The 14,696-nt window shown below is 35.9% G+C and overlaps 1 protein-coding gene across 1 annotated transcript in view; it reads left to right on the forward strand.

The window, feature by feature from the left end:
- Nucleotides 1-14,696, forward strand: part of LUZP2 (leucine zipper protein 2) — a 109,966-nt gene that overhangs the window by 68,755 nt on the left and 26,515 nt on the right. Inside the window, 3 exon segments of the mRNA XM_068194647.1 lie at nt 2,803-2,865; nt 7,673-7,735; nt 9,765-9,827. Coding sequence (XP_068050748.1) covers nt 2,803-2,865; nt 7,673-7,735; nt 9,765-9,827 — 189 coding nt within the window.

The raw sequence follows: 14,696 nt of genomic DNA on the forward strand, positions 1-14,696 counted from the left end.
TACATCTTGAAAAGTAGACCAGGAAAATGAACACTGAGTATGTTAGGGTTTCCAGATATGGCCAAAATAGTCAGGTGTTAATGAATGAATTTCAGTCAAACCTTAACTGCTCATTTTAGTCCTGAGCAAGATACAAGCAGTCCGGAGGTAAGCGAATATGATTACAGCTGAGTCTTAGCTTAGTAATGATGTTGTATTGGGATTTTACCATCCTGTCATGAATAAATACGATTGTCTGACTCTTATAATTACATCACTACCATCTGCTAAAGCATTCTCTATTTCGATGGGGGAAAATTTAATTGAAACATTTCAAGGTCACCAGCTGCTGTGAGTAAAGGCCACTGGATGGAAACTCTTGTCGTTAATAAACACAATGAGCTCTGAAACACACAAAACTCTGAGTATCTTGGATGACTGTCTCCAGGATATGGAAGCAGTGTCCTTGCTTAGTACTGAAAAGTTCAGACTTAGGACAATATATTTTCATTACGTGCTGTCATAATTGCAGCCAGATAGCAATTAAAGGCAAACAACATATGCAAAGAGGTGAATGTTATTTTTTTCCCTATTAATTTAGAGGTGGGTATAAATGTCTATTCTTGCTTATTATACTCTCAGGATTTGATGACTGAAATAAGTATTTTTACGTCTCTTCTGGAAAATTATATTATGTCTTGTCCTTGAGACTTACTGAAAGCATCATGCAAATGGCCTGATACAGGCTGATCTGCCTTAAAGCATGAAGCTATACATATGGGTACACTTAAATGGATAGGTAAAGTTATCCCTTTAATGGCTCTAGTAGTCAAGTCATATAAATCCCCCTGTGTAACTCTCCATATCTGTACTTTGTGACTAAGTGGTTCTTCATGTGTTAGAGATTTAGTAGAAGACCCTTAAAATGCTATTATAATTTAAAGGCAAAAATTAATCAGTTCCTAAATAATACTTCTATTCTTTTTTAAAAAGGAAGTGATGTAAAAATATTTTTTAATTTTTAATTTGTTAATTTTAATTATTGTTTTTTTTTCAGCTAAGCTAAAATGGTATGTTTGCACTATGTAAGATATCCATATCATTGATATAAGATGCATATGTATGTGAATAGTAAGTAACAAAATTTAACTAACATAGATTACTGGATAAATTTATAGTACTGGACTGTCTTAAATGTCTCCTCCCTAAAAGATCCAAGCTATGTAGAGATAATAATTTTGATATCACATCTCTTTAGTTATTTCATATATATTCATAGCTAGAAGTGCCTTGAAGGAATATTAATATTCCTGAGAGATAGATCTAAGAAAGGGAGCACTCTTTAATGGAGGTCAGTATATTTTTTTTTCAGTGTTTAATGGTAGGTAGCTGGCAATTCCTTTGAACAGCTGAAAAAACAAAGTAACCACAATAAATAGCTGTCCTGTGCTTCTCCCCATTCATCTTGATCTGATATTTTGGTTATGACCTTTATTTTTTGTTGCGCCAAATCTTCATATTTATTCTCTATGCATGTTCTAAATTGCAGTATTTGTGGATGTCAGTACTAGGCAGGTGCTGAATAAAGCATCATTCTCTTCCAGTAGGTGGATGTGCAATCAGTATTTCCACAATCAAAGCACTTAGACAGAACTTTGAAAGAGTTTTGTAAAAGACGTTCTACTTATGTATGTCAGGTGGCACCAGTTTCATGGACCCCCTACCTACATTTCTGTCTTAAGTGATTATAGCATTCTCTGACTTCACTTTTGATACAGGTGAGAGTGCTGTCAGTTCAGTGATGTTTTTTAAATTACCAACATGTCTACTTGAGTGTGGACATGATTATAAGAACAGCTGTCATATCATGTAGATTCAGTGTTCATTTTTTTTATGTACATGACATCCAAACCATTAACCTTTGGATCAAGGTCTCTGAAATCTGAACCTGTTTTCTTACAGGAGTTTTGTTTTTCTGTTGCAATGTCAGAACAACTGTAGTTTCCTTTGAACAGGGATAGAGTTTTGTATCAACAGCATGGGACATAATAGGGTAAATAGGGATGAGTATTTTGCTAATTGAACAGTCCAAAAGCATCTTCCTCAAAGTAACAGAAATGTGTTCTTTTAATCCTAGTTTATAATTATGTCCTCCTTCCTCCCATTGTATTCCATAAGCTGTGATTAAAGCTCAGTCCTGAAAAAACTCTTATGTAAGAATAATTTTTTAAACTGTGTTTGATTAAAGTCAGTCTCAAGCCTTGTGACTGGAATTTGTACTTTCCAAGTCAAGTCATTGACTTAAGTAGGATCTAAAGACCATATTTGAATGCTTTCATATATAACACACTTTATTCCACAGGTGGATCTGACTAGGAGCAAGGTCTTTATCTAATTAGGACCAACAGTGAAGCATTCAAATAAAATAACTGTATTAGAAACCTGCTCTGATAGATATGTTCTTACAGGGGAAAAATATTTTTGTTAGAAAATCAGTTAATATTGTTTTAAAAATCCTCAGTTCTTTGAAGATCATATTGAAATACCTTGTGAAAAATAAACACTTTGTCTACTGGTACAAAACAAAAGTAAGCCTATTTACAAACAGCAATTTTCTTATTTTGATTATTAGCTTTCTAGTAAATATGCTAAATGTTTGTAAATTTATCAAATACTTAACTGTGGCCTATGCCAGTTTGGTATGTAAGCAAAGATTTTGATTTGGTAGTTGTTTTTTTCAAAACTTTTAAAAGCATCAAAAAATAATTAGTGTTTACAGTTACATCTCAACAACTCCCACTCAACATTTCTTTAAAATCATAGATTAACTTTTTGAAGACTGAAATGGAAAGGAAGAACAAAATGATACGAGACCTCCAAAACGAGGTAAGAGGAACATTTGATTCTCATCTCAGTTCAGAATTCATATTGGAAGAGAGTGTGGTTTGGCTTCATATGCAAAGCACGTTATTGTAATAGGCAAAAAAGGCAGCAGTGAAATTCTCCGAACAGAAAAGCAAGCAAAAATGACTGTGTGCATTTAGAAATAATGTTTTACTGAATGCAATGGTTGACTCCATGCTAGTGGTGCTTAGTTTGATAGCACACTTCTGCAACTTTTGCTGCTTTTCCAGAAAGGAAGTTCTGTAGGTTATTGACACACCGTGAAACTTTGTTCGTATTGTTATTGCTTACTTTGGAAATAAACAGCAAGTGGAGGAAAAAGGAAATGCAATATCGGAACTGAGATTCTTAATAAAATTTAAAAAAATCTCAAACTCCTAAAATGTTTTTTTAAGCTTTGTGTGCCGTGAATATCATTCCCAGATTGATCCCAAAATTCCAAATAAAATATAAAACATGTTTTAATTAATGCTTATTGGTATTAAACTGAATTTGTTTTGAAATTTGGTCCTTGAATAGAAACATCAAATATTTGAGCAGCATTATATTTTCCCTCCCTTATCTCTTTCTCTCCACAGGATTCTCTCATCCTGATTTGCTTAAATCAGGATGTAGTTTCTCTTTCCATTCCTTCATTTTTGCAAAGAACGCTGCACTTGAAAATATTTTATTCATATGATGCCTTGTTCTCTTGCCAACCAGGCTTCTTGCCGTTATCTGCTTTGTTCAGTTCTTTTGCTTTTCTAAACTATTCTGAGTCCATGTGTATGTAAACTTGATCTCTTTAAAGCTGCCATTTAAACAGGAATCCCTGATTTCTTTGGTCTATGAGATTGTATATATAATCTGAAAAATGCGTACATTGCTTTTTAAGTCATAAATGTATCCTAGTTTTGGATTAATTTTTTACAGTAGTCAGGAAGGGGGGCATGGCCAAACCATAATGTTATTTGATACCATCTTACATCACTTGCCAGGGGCAGGAAGAGGGGACTCTCTCATTTCTGGTTCTGTTTGAGAGAGAAGAGCATGGTGACTGAAATGGTCTGGTACTGTTTTACTTTCCATATAATTTGTTTTTCTTATACCTTTTGTTATTAATATTGTTGCTGTTACTGTTCATTTTCTTACCTTATTGCTATTTCTAGTAAATTGTTCTTATCTCAACCCAGTTTTCACCTTTGTGCCTCCAATCCCCAAATCCATTCCTGGAGTGGAAAGTGGGAGGGGAAGGAGGTGAGCGGGCAAGCTTGTTTGGGAGAGTCTCACTGGGGTACTGCATTGGGGAGTACTATTCCTAAACCACAACAGATGTCTCTTTCAGTTGCTCATGTTACTTAGGTCATGCTCTCAGTTGCCTTTATCGACAGTCAAAAATGCCTTGCTTTCTGTTCTCATCTGTTATTATTGGATGCTTTGCAATTGAGCCTTAAACTCTAATAAATCGTATCAGTCTCATCCTATTGAGCAGTCAGTAAAAAATCTTTTGTCTTACTGAACACAAATATTCAAACTGTCTGCCTGTTAATGATTTGCTTAGGTAGGTCAGTAGACTTCTCTAGTATTTACCACATTTATAGCAAATTTTAGAAAATCTACTTTGAAAGGAATCTTTCTTTTGGCACCAAATATCAGCTACTCTGTGGAAAATGAACCAAAAGCTATACCTATCTAATGGCTTTCTATTAAATTTTTATACCATGTTATTTTCCCTGAAAATAACCACTTCTACCAGTTTTTTGGAAATTTGACTGAATTTAAATGATATGATTTTGAGGAAATATTGTGTTATTTAGGTCCTGCCTCCAAACACTGAATACACATTGCTTTTAAAAAACTCATAAATTTGGACGTGCTATATATTTAAATAATTGACAGCAATTTATGTGTAGGTTTTGAAACAATATCTGCATACAGCTGTATAGAAACAGATAATGAAAATGCTTCCTTAATAGCTGCTCTTGTTGTTTCAAATATTGCCTTCACCCTCATTTTATATTGCCAAATTGTGAATTTTGCAATCTTAGGCTCTTCTGTGACTGTAAAAATAATTTCCTATTTAGTTCTGCTCTTTCAGCACATGCCCTAGTGCCATTTGGAGATACAAATAGATGGCAACAGCCTTCCAGCTGAATGCAGCAGGTGTCATGTAGTGTGTGAGGAGAGGACATTGTACAGAAAGGCAATTTTTAGCCTATTCAAGGATTTGGGGGGCAAAAATTGACAAAAAAATTGTCTGTAGTATTGAGGAAAAAATGTGCCAGGTAGAGCACAAAGGGATTAGGTGTCTCAAAATAATCTGGGTTTTAAAAGTCTTTAAGTGCTTCCTGCAAATACCACAAAATATCTGCCAGACTTCTAGCTGTAACATCATGTGGATTGTGTTAATTTAGTTTTAAAGGATTGGCATGTAAGCAGATAGGCTTTTATTTCAAGCAATTTCTGTTATTGACAAAGAAACCTAGAAGTTTGGAAATGCAGAAGCACCAGTAGAACTAAGAAGCTTGCAAAAATGTAGAATAAAATAGAATATGTATAAAAAAAGATTATTTAAAAATTTTCACTTTTGTAGATGGTTATAGAGTGAGCAGCTCACTTCTAGCATATCGTATGGTTTTTGGGAAATTGTGCCTGTTTTGGATCTGATAGTTACTCATGTTTGCCAGGAATATAAGCCTGTAAATTTTCTATTTAAATCCTGAACTGCTGGGAATTTGGAATGGCTCAGCTCAGGTCAAATGCAGTGTTCTCTTGTGGGTCTGTGCCTTTAAGCACAGAAAGTTTAAAATTCTCAGCATCCAGGATTCCAGCAGACAAATGCTGTATACATATAACTATATACTTTTGGGTTTGTTTGGCACAAAATGTGGAAATTGCGACAACCGTCTAGTACATTGTGTGTCCTGTTGCCACACAGTTTTTCACATTCTGGGTTACTGCATGGTATTCTCAGAATAGCCTATGTAGAAATTACTTACAAAAGATTAATGTATTAGTAGAAGTTATTTCTTACAATAGTTTACATTGGGTAAAAGGAAGATAAATGAATCAAAATGCAGTGATTATGATTCATTCTGTCTGTGCTTCTGAAAGTCGGACAGAGTGCTACTGAACCAACCATCACCAGTCTGTAGAGGGACTGGAGGATAATGAGTTAGTCAGACTAAAGGGATGACTTGATATCCTGGGTTAATTAAGTGCAAGTCCCTAATGAAACAGTGCCTTTGGGACGTCTGTTTTAACATCATCCCAAAAGGTGATGCTGATCTTTATGTGAAACCATTAAGATGTGTGTAAAACACATTCACTTTGTGTTCACAAGTATAGCATGGTTCTTTAGGTTGTACCCCTGGTGAGCCATAGATGAGTCAGGTGTGCTTCATGACTTTGATTTTTATTTTGTTTACCTTTGTTCATCTTGTATCTGCTATACCGTTCCATTTTTTCAGAGCCAGTTGTTTTATTCTGTATTTCTGTAGTGATTAGCGCAATAGGCTGTTTCTCTTTGGTGAGTTACAGCATAAATTTTCAAAAAAAGAACTAAAATATGTAATTGATTGTGACACTTACTAGAGCAACATCCAGCTCTTTGCAAATCATGTTTTGAAAGATAGAATCTGGATTGTTGGATTGTCTCATTCAAAATAACATCCTAGTTCCTTTCTGTTGTATCAGAGAACTATGGGCATCCATGTCAAACAGCTGGGAAAAATTTATTGTTTTTGCAGTGAAATGTGAAATTATGTCAGATCTCCTCCTTATTTTGGAATTGTGAAAATGAGTTTTCAAATAAAATTTTAGTTCCTTTGCATTTGCTTTTTAAAAAAAAAAGGGTTTTTTTTTTTCAAGTGAAACTCAAAGCTTCCAATTCTGGAATTGAAGCTTCCAGTGTTTCAGTGGCATGCGGACCTAAATTTGATCTGGATGGAATTATGTTTTTTGCTCTAATGACAGCTTGTTCTTGTGCACAATGTACAGGAAAGCTATTAACTCTGGAATAGTTGGTTTTTGTAGTCTTTTAATTTTTTTTCATGTTAAGCCTGTTATGTTCAGCACTGGTAGATCTGCTTGTTGAATACTAATGGTTTTGACCAGTTTTAAAAGATGTTCACACTGCAGAGAAATCTTCACTCTTGACTGTCATTTATGGGATAATATGAGTGAGGAGTGGAAGAATAATTACTATGAAGAATTAATTTTGTCAGGGTTTGTTATTTTCCCTGAAAATGAGAAGAAAAACATTTAAAACTCTTACATGAAAAACCATATTGATTTGGCAGAATGCTTTCAGGTAACTAACTTCCTACTGTTTTTATTATTTCCAGTTTTAAATTATAAAATTTAGCAGAAACATCCCTTGATTTTGGTCATCAAAGTCAAGTGATGAGACCTTGGCCCTTTTACTCAATTGTTAAAATGATTTACAGAAAATGATTCTGAGCTATGGAGTTGATACCAAGCAAGGATTAGAGGTTTTTTTCTGCCCTTTTGTACTTCAGCATATTAAATCTAAATTGCTTTCAGTTGCCAGTGTTCTGGGAAGGTCTCTATGGGCAGTCCTGTTCCTGTTGAAGCAAATTTTAATGCAAATGCCTTTAAGAATTCTGTAAGAGGATACTGTGCCTTGATTAATCTCTCTTGTTTTATTTATATCTTTGTTGATGACTTGAAGATGTTATCCATATAAAAAATAAAGCTAGTATTGATCAAATAGTTAAAGGGTCCCTTAATGTTTTAATAACACTTACTAATAAACTATTTTGGTTTTTTTTTTTTGTCCCACTCACAGAACAAAAGCCTCAAAAACAAGCTCTTGTCAGGAAACAAGCTTTGTGGTATGCACGCAGAAGAAGTAAGGAAGATTCCTCTCTGTTCTAAATCTAATGTACCCAAAAAAGTTTGCATCAAAGTGTTTTGTACTGAGGTTCTGGTGTATTATACATATACACAAGAATTTATATGTGTGTGTGTGTATATATAGACCAGAATACAGAATGTATATTATGCTTACATGGTGAGTGTTCCTGAGGTGTTGTCATCCCAGCTCATTTTTGTGACTTCACAAGAAGCAGCTCAAATGTATTAGAAAGCAAGTTGCAAACTCAAGTTTCAGACAAATAAAATCATCTAGGTGTGCCTATGATATAACTCTGTAGATATATACCTTTATAACATATATGAAATTGATTTCATTTACATGAACTCCATGTCTACACTAAGCCGGGAATTGCCAAAGGCCCCTTTTGAAATTAACATTGAGACAGGAATGATCTATTATTACTGATTCCCAGAATATTTCATTATTTCAAGGGAAAAAGATCACTACGAAACTGAGGGAAAGAAATCTCTCCTCTACTGAGGAGTGAAATAGTCAATGATACAAAAGCCCTATTTTTGGCAAATTCCCCAATGCAGAAGTACCTGCACTCATGTAAGCATTCCCTTTATTTTCCTTTTCATTAAAAAAAAAAAGCTATGTCATGTCAATCTGATTTACTCACATTACTTTAGTCTGGGTTTTTTGCATATGTAATTTCTGTTAAGGTTATTGCACCTTGCCAGAATGAAACCAAAGCATAAAAAATTTCCTCTGTACTAAAATTTTCCTAATGATGATTGAATGCATTTTCTTCATTAGAGTCTCTACCTTTTAAGTTAGAGATCAGTACTTAGGAGGTCAAGTTTCTGATAAATTCTCAAAGGTAGGAAATAATAGGGTTAGGAGTACTTTTTTAAGTCTTTCAAAATCTCTTACCTTCCTTTATCCCCATTGTTGGTCTCAAACATGTCACAGTGTAGGAATACAGATGTATTTTCTTCCCTTCTTTACTGCTTAAAAAACAGCAGTGTGTACAAATACCCTTCTTTTTCAAGTGTTTTTCTTAGTGTATTGGGTTTGCAAGGCAAGGTTTTGGTAGTGGGGAGAGCTATTGGGGTGGCTTATTTTGGGAAGCTTCCAGAAGCTTCTCCTGTGTCCAACAGTGCCAATGTAAACCAGCTCCACTATGAACCTGCCACTGGCCTAGGCTGAGGCAGTCAGAGATGGTAGTAACCCCTTTGTGATAATATATTTAAGAAAGAAAAAAGTTGCTGCACTGCAATAACTGTTGACAGAGAAGAGAGGAGTGAGAATATGTGAAGGAATCATGTCTGCAGATACCAAGGTCAGTGCAGAAGGAAGGAGAGGAGCTGCTCCAGGTGCTGGAGCTGAGATTCCCCTGCAGTCAGTGGGGTAAAAGGCCATGGTGAAACAGCTGTGCCCCTGCAGCCTTCGGAAAGACCAACAGGAGTGCAGAGATCCACCTGCAGCCTGTGGAGGAGACCCATGTCAGAGCAAGTGGCTGCCCTTAAAGAATTATTCTAAGGATATATTTAGCAATATATAAAGTAAATATCATCTTAAACTGATACAAATAAGCATAACTATGCCTGTACTTTCAAGGGCATGGTTGCAAACTGAGAAACTCCAAACTAGTTCCTTTGGATACCACCTGGAACATCCTGATCTTTACAAAGACCTGTATAAGCCTATGGAGCCTTTTACTTCTAAGAATAAGATAGTTTACTTTGAAGGTGATTCCTTCAGTTTTGCTACAAGGCAAGTATTAATAACAGCTCACGTCTAAAATTTGTAAGCCCAACTGCTATTCTTTATAGTACTAACTCAGGTATGTGCTTTAGGTGAGTGCCATTTTGCATTTTCCTCAGTACTTTTGGTTGGTTTGACTTGTTAAACTGGAAAAGCAATTGACAATTATTTGGAGGGGGGCATTCTACATTTTAAATCTGATCTAGATTCTGCTGTTCTCAGAATTCGCTTTTTTTTTTAATATTTAAAATTTAAAAAACCCAGAACCTGATTTGATTATCCTCACTTTCAGTCAAAAAAGATCCAAGCCCAGCTGAAAGAGCTTCGTTATGGGAAAAAGGATTTGATTTTTAAGGTAAGTTTTATTTCACTATAGTTAGCTAAAGTATTAGGGTTAATATAGCATTGGAGTAAAGTAGGAATATGGTAGCTGCCTTTATTATTGCAGTTCTAAGGAATAAGTTTGTTCTGAAAAGAGCTCAAAACACCAAGACAGGCTTAATACCATAATGCATTTTCAGAAATATATCTTCATTTTTGTGCTTGCAAAAAGCAAAATTCTAGGTTACTGCTGATGAATAAAACCTGTTGCCCTATTCCATATATTCTGTAACACGTCTTTCATATTTTTAACTGAATGATATAATATTTTACAGATGCTTCTTGTTTTTCCTTTAATTAGCACTCTTCCATGGCAAAGTCAAGTATTGTTAACATTTAAAGCAAATCTCTGTGTTCATGGTAAGCTTGAGCAATGTAATGTTCCTTAGGTCTGAAGATTTAAGAAAAAAGAAACATCTGCTACTAAAACAATCCAAATCAATAATCTGTTCTAGCTAGCACATTTTAAAAAATAATAAAAAAATTTAAAATAAAGGAGGGGAGGACAAAAAAGAAAGACATTGCTGAAGGGCATCAAGTCCTTGTTAACACAGGGAGAAGTTAACCCCTGTTAAAAGGAAGAGGAGAGAGATGTGGGTCACCTGACTATTAATGGAGTAGTCCTTTTATATATTCCCAGCACAAAGGATGGAGAATAAGTAGTCATCTTCAAAGTTACTGGACCTAGAATTACTTACAAAGTCATTCATGTCAATATGAGTTCCAGATTTTCTTCTGGAAGTGTTTAACTCTCTCTGCTGTCTCTCTATTGTATATACAGTGCTGTGAATATCTAAATACAGAGTAATACAGTAGGCCATTTAAAAGAGACAGTGTGATTTCTGTGCTTTTTTTTGCCTTTTTTTTTTTTTTTTTTTTTTTTAATGCATAGGTTTATTCCAAGATTCTTCAGGGATGTTTATTTCTGGTCTCCAGAAGACTAAAACCAGGGAAACAGATTTAGATACAAAAATTAGGTATATTATAGATCTAGGCATTTAACTTTTAACGCCATCTAGCATTAACAAAAGTAACACATCTTTCTTAAAATTCAGTATAATGGAGAGCTTGAGCAGAGGTAAAGATCAAAAATTCTAATCTTGCCTTGCTGTGAAAGTTTGTTTTCTTTGGCTGAAGCAGTAGGATTGCTCAGCACTATTATCTTCTTGTTGCTTTCATTATGCTAATACACAGTGATCCCAAAAAAGGATCTGAGTTCTGGTAGGGTGTATACTAATGGAACTCCTGCCGAGTACTACCCACCTGAAAAAAGCTCACTAAAGATTAAAAAGAAAACGGGAACATAAACAAGTGAACATGGCAGAAAGGCTGTCCAGCAAGTCACTGACGTACATGCAGTGAAATCCACCTTCTCCTAAGACTGCTCCAGTAAACTGTGACAATGTAGTAGTTAAGGCACACATGTAGAGAACTGTACTAAAGGGAGGAAACGTGTCCAGTGTGAATGGTTTCATCTGACTGGGTATGGCATTCTCCATCATAGTCTCCGCTTCAAATCCTTGGAGCATTATCTTCTGAAGACTATGTCTACATTTGACCACATGAATTACACCTTAAAGTCTTTGACTTATATTGAATAGACATATTGAATAGACCGGACGATACCCTTTTCCTGACCCAGAGATGGGGCAGCTGAGAGGCGTTTTAAAAACTTTTATTCCATTTTCAGTCTCATGAAAAGGGTGACACAATATGAATGTTTATAATTACAATCCATTCTGATTGTAATTACAAGCCATTACAATCAGAAGCTACTTCCTAATTACAATACACTATAAGGGCTTCTTGGCCTATCAGCTTTTTGCCATGCCATGTTGTAGATGCCTTAAAGCAAATAATCTAAAACTACCCCCGTGGGTCCCACTGCAATGCATCTTTCATAGTTCTATTTGTCCAAAGTATCTAGCCTTATTTGCAAGGCCATCTTTTGAAACTTTTTTCTAGCTCCATTTCTCTCTCAACAATATCTGTCCTATTCCATGGCATTTCTAAATCAGCATTTCTTGTCTCAAAGTTTGCATATGGATGCACACTGTGTGGGGGCCTTCTGTCAGGCCCTGAGAACTTTCTAGAAATCCATTTCCCACTGTTCTTGATTATGAATGAACACTAGAGCCACCAGCTGAGATGCAGGTAGTGGTAGTGTGGGTTCTCCTCTGAGTGCTCTTATTGCAAAATAAGGATAGTTACTTACCTTCTAGGTAAACTATGATCTTATGTAACTAAAAAAACTCTAAGAACTTTAGATGGGGAATGTTGATGAATTGTGGATTCCAAAGCCCCACATACTGAGAACTATGTGTTATATATTTATATGTAAATAATTGAAACATCTCTTGACAGTGTGCAATTCTGTATTAGATTGAATGCCTGCTTTGCTAATATTGGTATATCCTTTATATGTAACCAGAAACGTTTTTGCAGGTTTATTCATCAGTCTTTTTCTGTCCAAGAAAATTTGATTTGTGAAGCAGAGGGAGCAGCAACCTTATGCTATCCTCCTAAATCATATGAGATAGGGGGAGGGTAGGTTCAGTGTGCTTGTTGGTGTGTGTTTCATGTCTGAAGACAGACACGCTAAGCAGAGTAGAAGCCATTTAGTATAGTCTGGAAAGTTTTTAAATATCTGCTTGTGGCGAGTGGGAGATAAACCAGTGGGAGGAATGAACCCCACACAAATATCTTGTGAAAGATTTAAAGTCACAGCTATAATTTAGTAGGAAAATTACAATAAAGGCAATAGTACAGAAACACTGGTTTAAACTGACAAAGTCAGAACACGACCTGATACCCTGTTGGTCAGTGTGGTGGTAGCAGTCCAATTAAATGGGGGTGGCAGTCCTGTTGGATGTGGTCTTGTCAAAGCAGTGAGCCTGTGGAAAGGTCTGGTCCTTCTCTGGAGGTCCGGTGGTGGTGGAGAGTTCTTGTGATTCTTGGGAATCCAGTGGCACGTGTTGTCCTGTCCCAAACCCCAGATACATAGAAGCAGGAGTGTTCAGTAGCTCCCTTAGGGTGGGGAATTTCACAATGGGCTGATGTGATTCTATCAGTCATTCTGGGGAGTCCTTGATGTCCCATGAGTAGAGATGACCCCTCAGAGTGGCTGCTGCTTCCCCAGAAGGAGGAGTTAACATGGTTGAGTCATGGCAAAGATAGAGAAACAGTGCTCCACCCACCTTAATAGTCCATCAGAAGGTAATGTGGGTGGTGGTAGAATATATACTTCAGTTACACCCCATATTGTAACCCAGGATCCTGTTTGATCAGAGAGAGGCTGCTAGGTTTGGGCAAGAACAGGTGATATTTCATTTCTAATAGCTTTCATACTGGAAACATAACAGATTTAATGTTAGCATTGCTAACTTAAATTTTGCCAACTGACAAAATGGAAGGATTATTTCTGTAGTGAATTCTCTGTTGCCAGACTAAAGGATCAAACCAATGGTCTGATATGTGTGTTTTGACAGTGACTGGTGTTAGCTGTAAGGAATGTGATGCAGTGTAAATTATGCACAGCAATTCACGACAGACTTTCCCACATCTGAGTAAACAGTTGACTTCCACTTTGAAGCAAGTTTGGTTTTGACTAATGAAACTGTGACTCTGGTGATAAATCTGAAGATAAATGCCTAATCCTGTTTTAAAATGCAACCATGCAGTTCTTTACATGAGTTAGGAACTGAAAATTCCAGGCTTTTGACATTTAATTTGGCAGTACAGCCTATGCCTAATGCTAATAAACATCACAGCTGTCTGCTGAGGACTACAGGCTTGCCTAAGCTCATCACCTCATCTATGACATGTGCTGGAAGGACTGTTATTACCTCAGCAGAAAACAAATTAACCACCTTTATAGGATTTACACTAAACAGCATTTATGTCGTGTGGCTATCAATTAAGCTATGCTACAATCAACAGAGTGCAGGAGATTTTGAAAGGTCTGTCAGGAAAAAAATCTCTGGCTGGGATTGAACTCCAGAAACCTGAGAGCATGGAATGGTGTTGAGGGAAAATGCACTTGCAAATATTGGGTTGAAATAAAAATGTGCTGCTCTTTATCTGAGAAATGAGAATTTTATCCAATTATTCTGCATGTGCAAAATGTATATTTACCTAATCAGAATTTCAGAGAGAGAAGATAAGTGGCTAGTCCAGTGTCCTTCTCTATGGCTCCCTTTTTAAACAGGGAAAACAATGACTAGGCTGGGTTTTTTGCAGGTACAACAGCAGAAGAATTCTTATTCCTTTTGATTGCATAGTTATGTGTTATTAATGACAAGGCTGAGAACTGCAGGAATCTGCTTTCCTGAAACAGAAAAGTCTTGCAGAGAACGTATTTCCTTCAAATGAACAGGCTGGGTTTATACATCTCCAAGGGAAAGAGAGAGAAAATATTTGTCTTTATTTACTGAACACTTAATAGTGTGTTCTGATGCTTTTTGTTTTGGGCCGCTCACTTAAAAAGCATCTTCTGAACCCCTGCGCTCCATGAATGACATATACATTATATAGAGCCAGAAGTCCTTCCACGCAGGGTGCAGGCTACTAGCCTGATCCTGACTTCAAACACAAGTCTCCCAAAATGCTTTCCTGCTATGAGTTAGATATTCTTGTGAATTTTCCTTCTATATTTCCAGGAAAAGATATGGAGAAAAAAAATCTGGAGTTACCTCCTTGTATACTAGTAGGTAGTATAATTTCATAAGGTGTTTGCATGTAAGAATGTTTGGGTGTTTTCTAATTTGTCTGTTTATGCCCAATTAGCTTAATGTTGGTATCACAATGTTTAAAACTACAAAATAATTTTCAAATTGCACTCAGA

The sequence above is a fragment of the Anomalospiza imberbis genome, chromosome 6 (assembly GCF_031753505.1).
Source record: "Anomalospiza imberbis isolate Cuckoo-Finch-1a 21T00152 chromosome 6, ASM3175350v1, whole genome shotgun sequence".
Taxonomy (NCBI): domain Eukaryota; kingdom Metazoa; phylum Chordata; class Aves; order Passeriformes; family Viduidae; genus Anomalospiza; species Anomalospiza imberbis.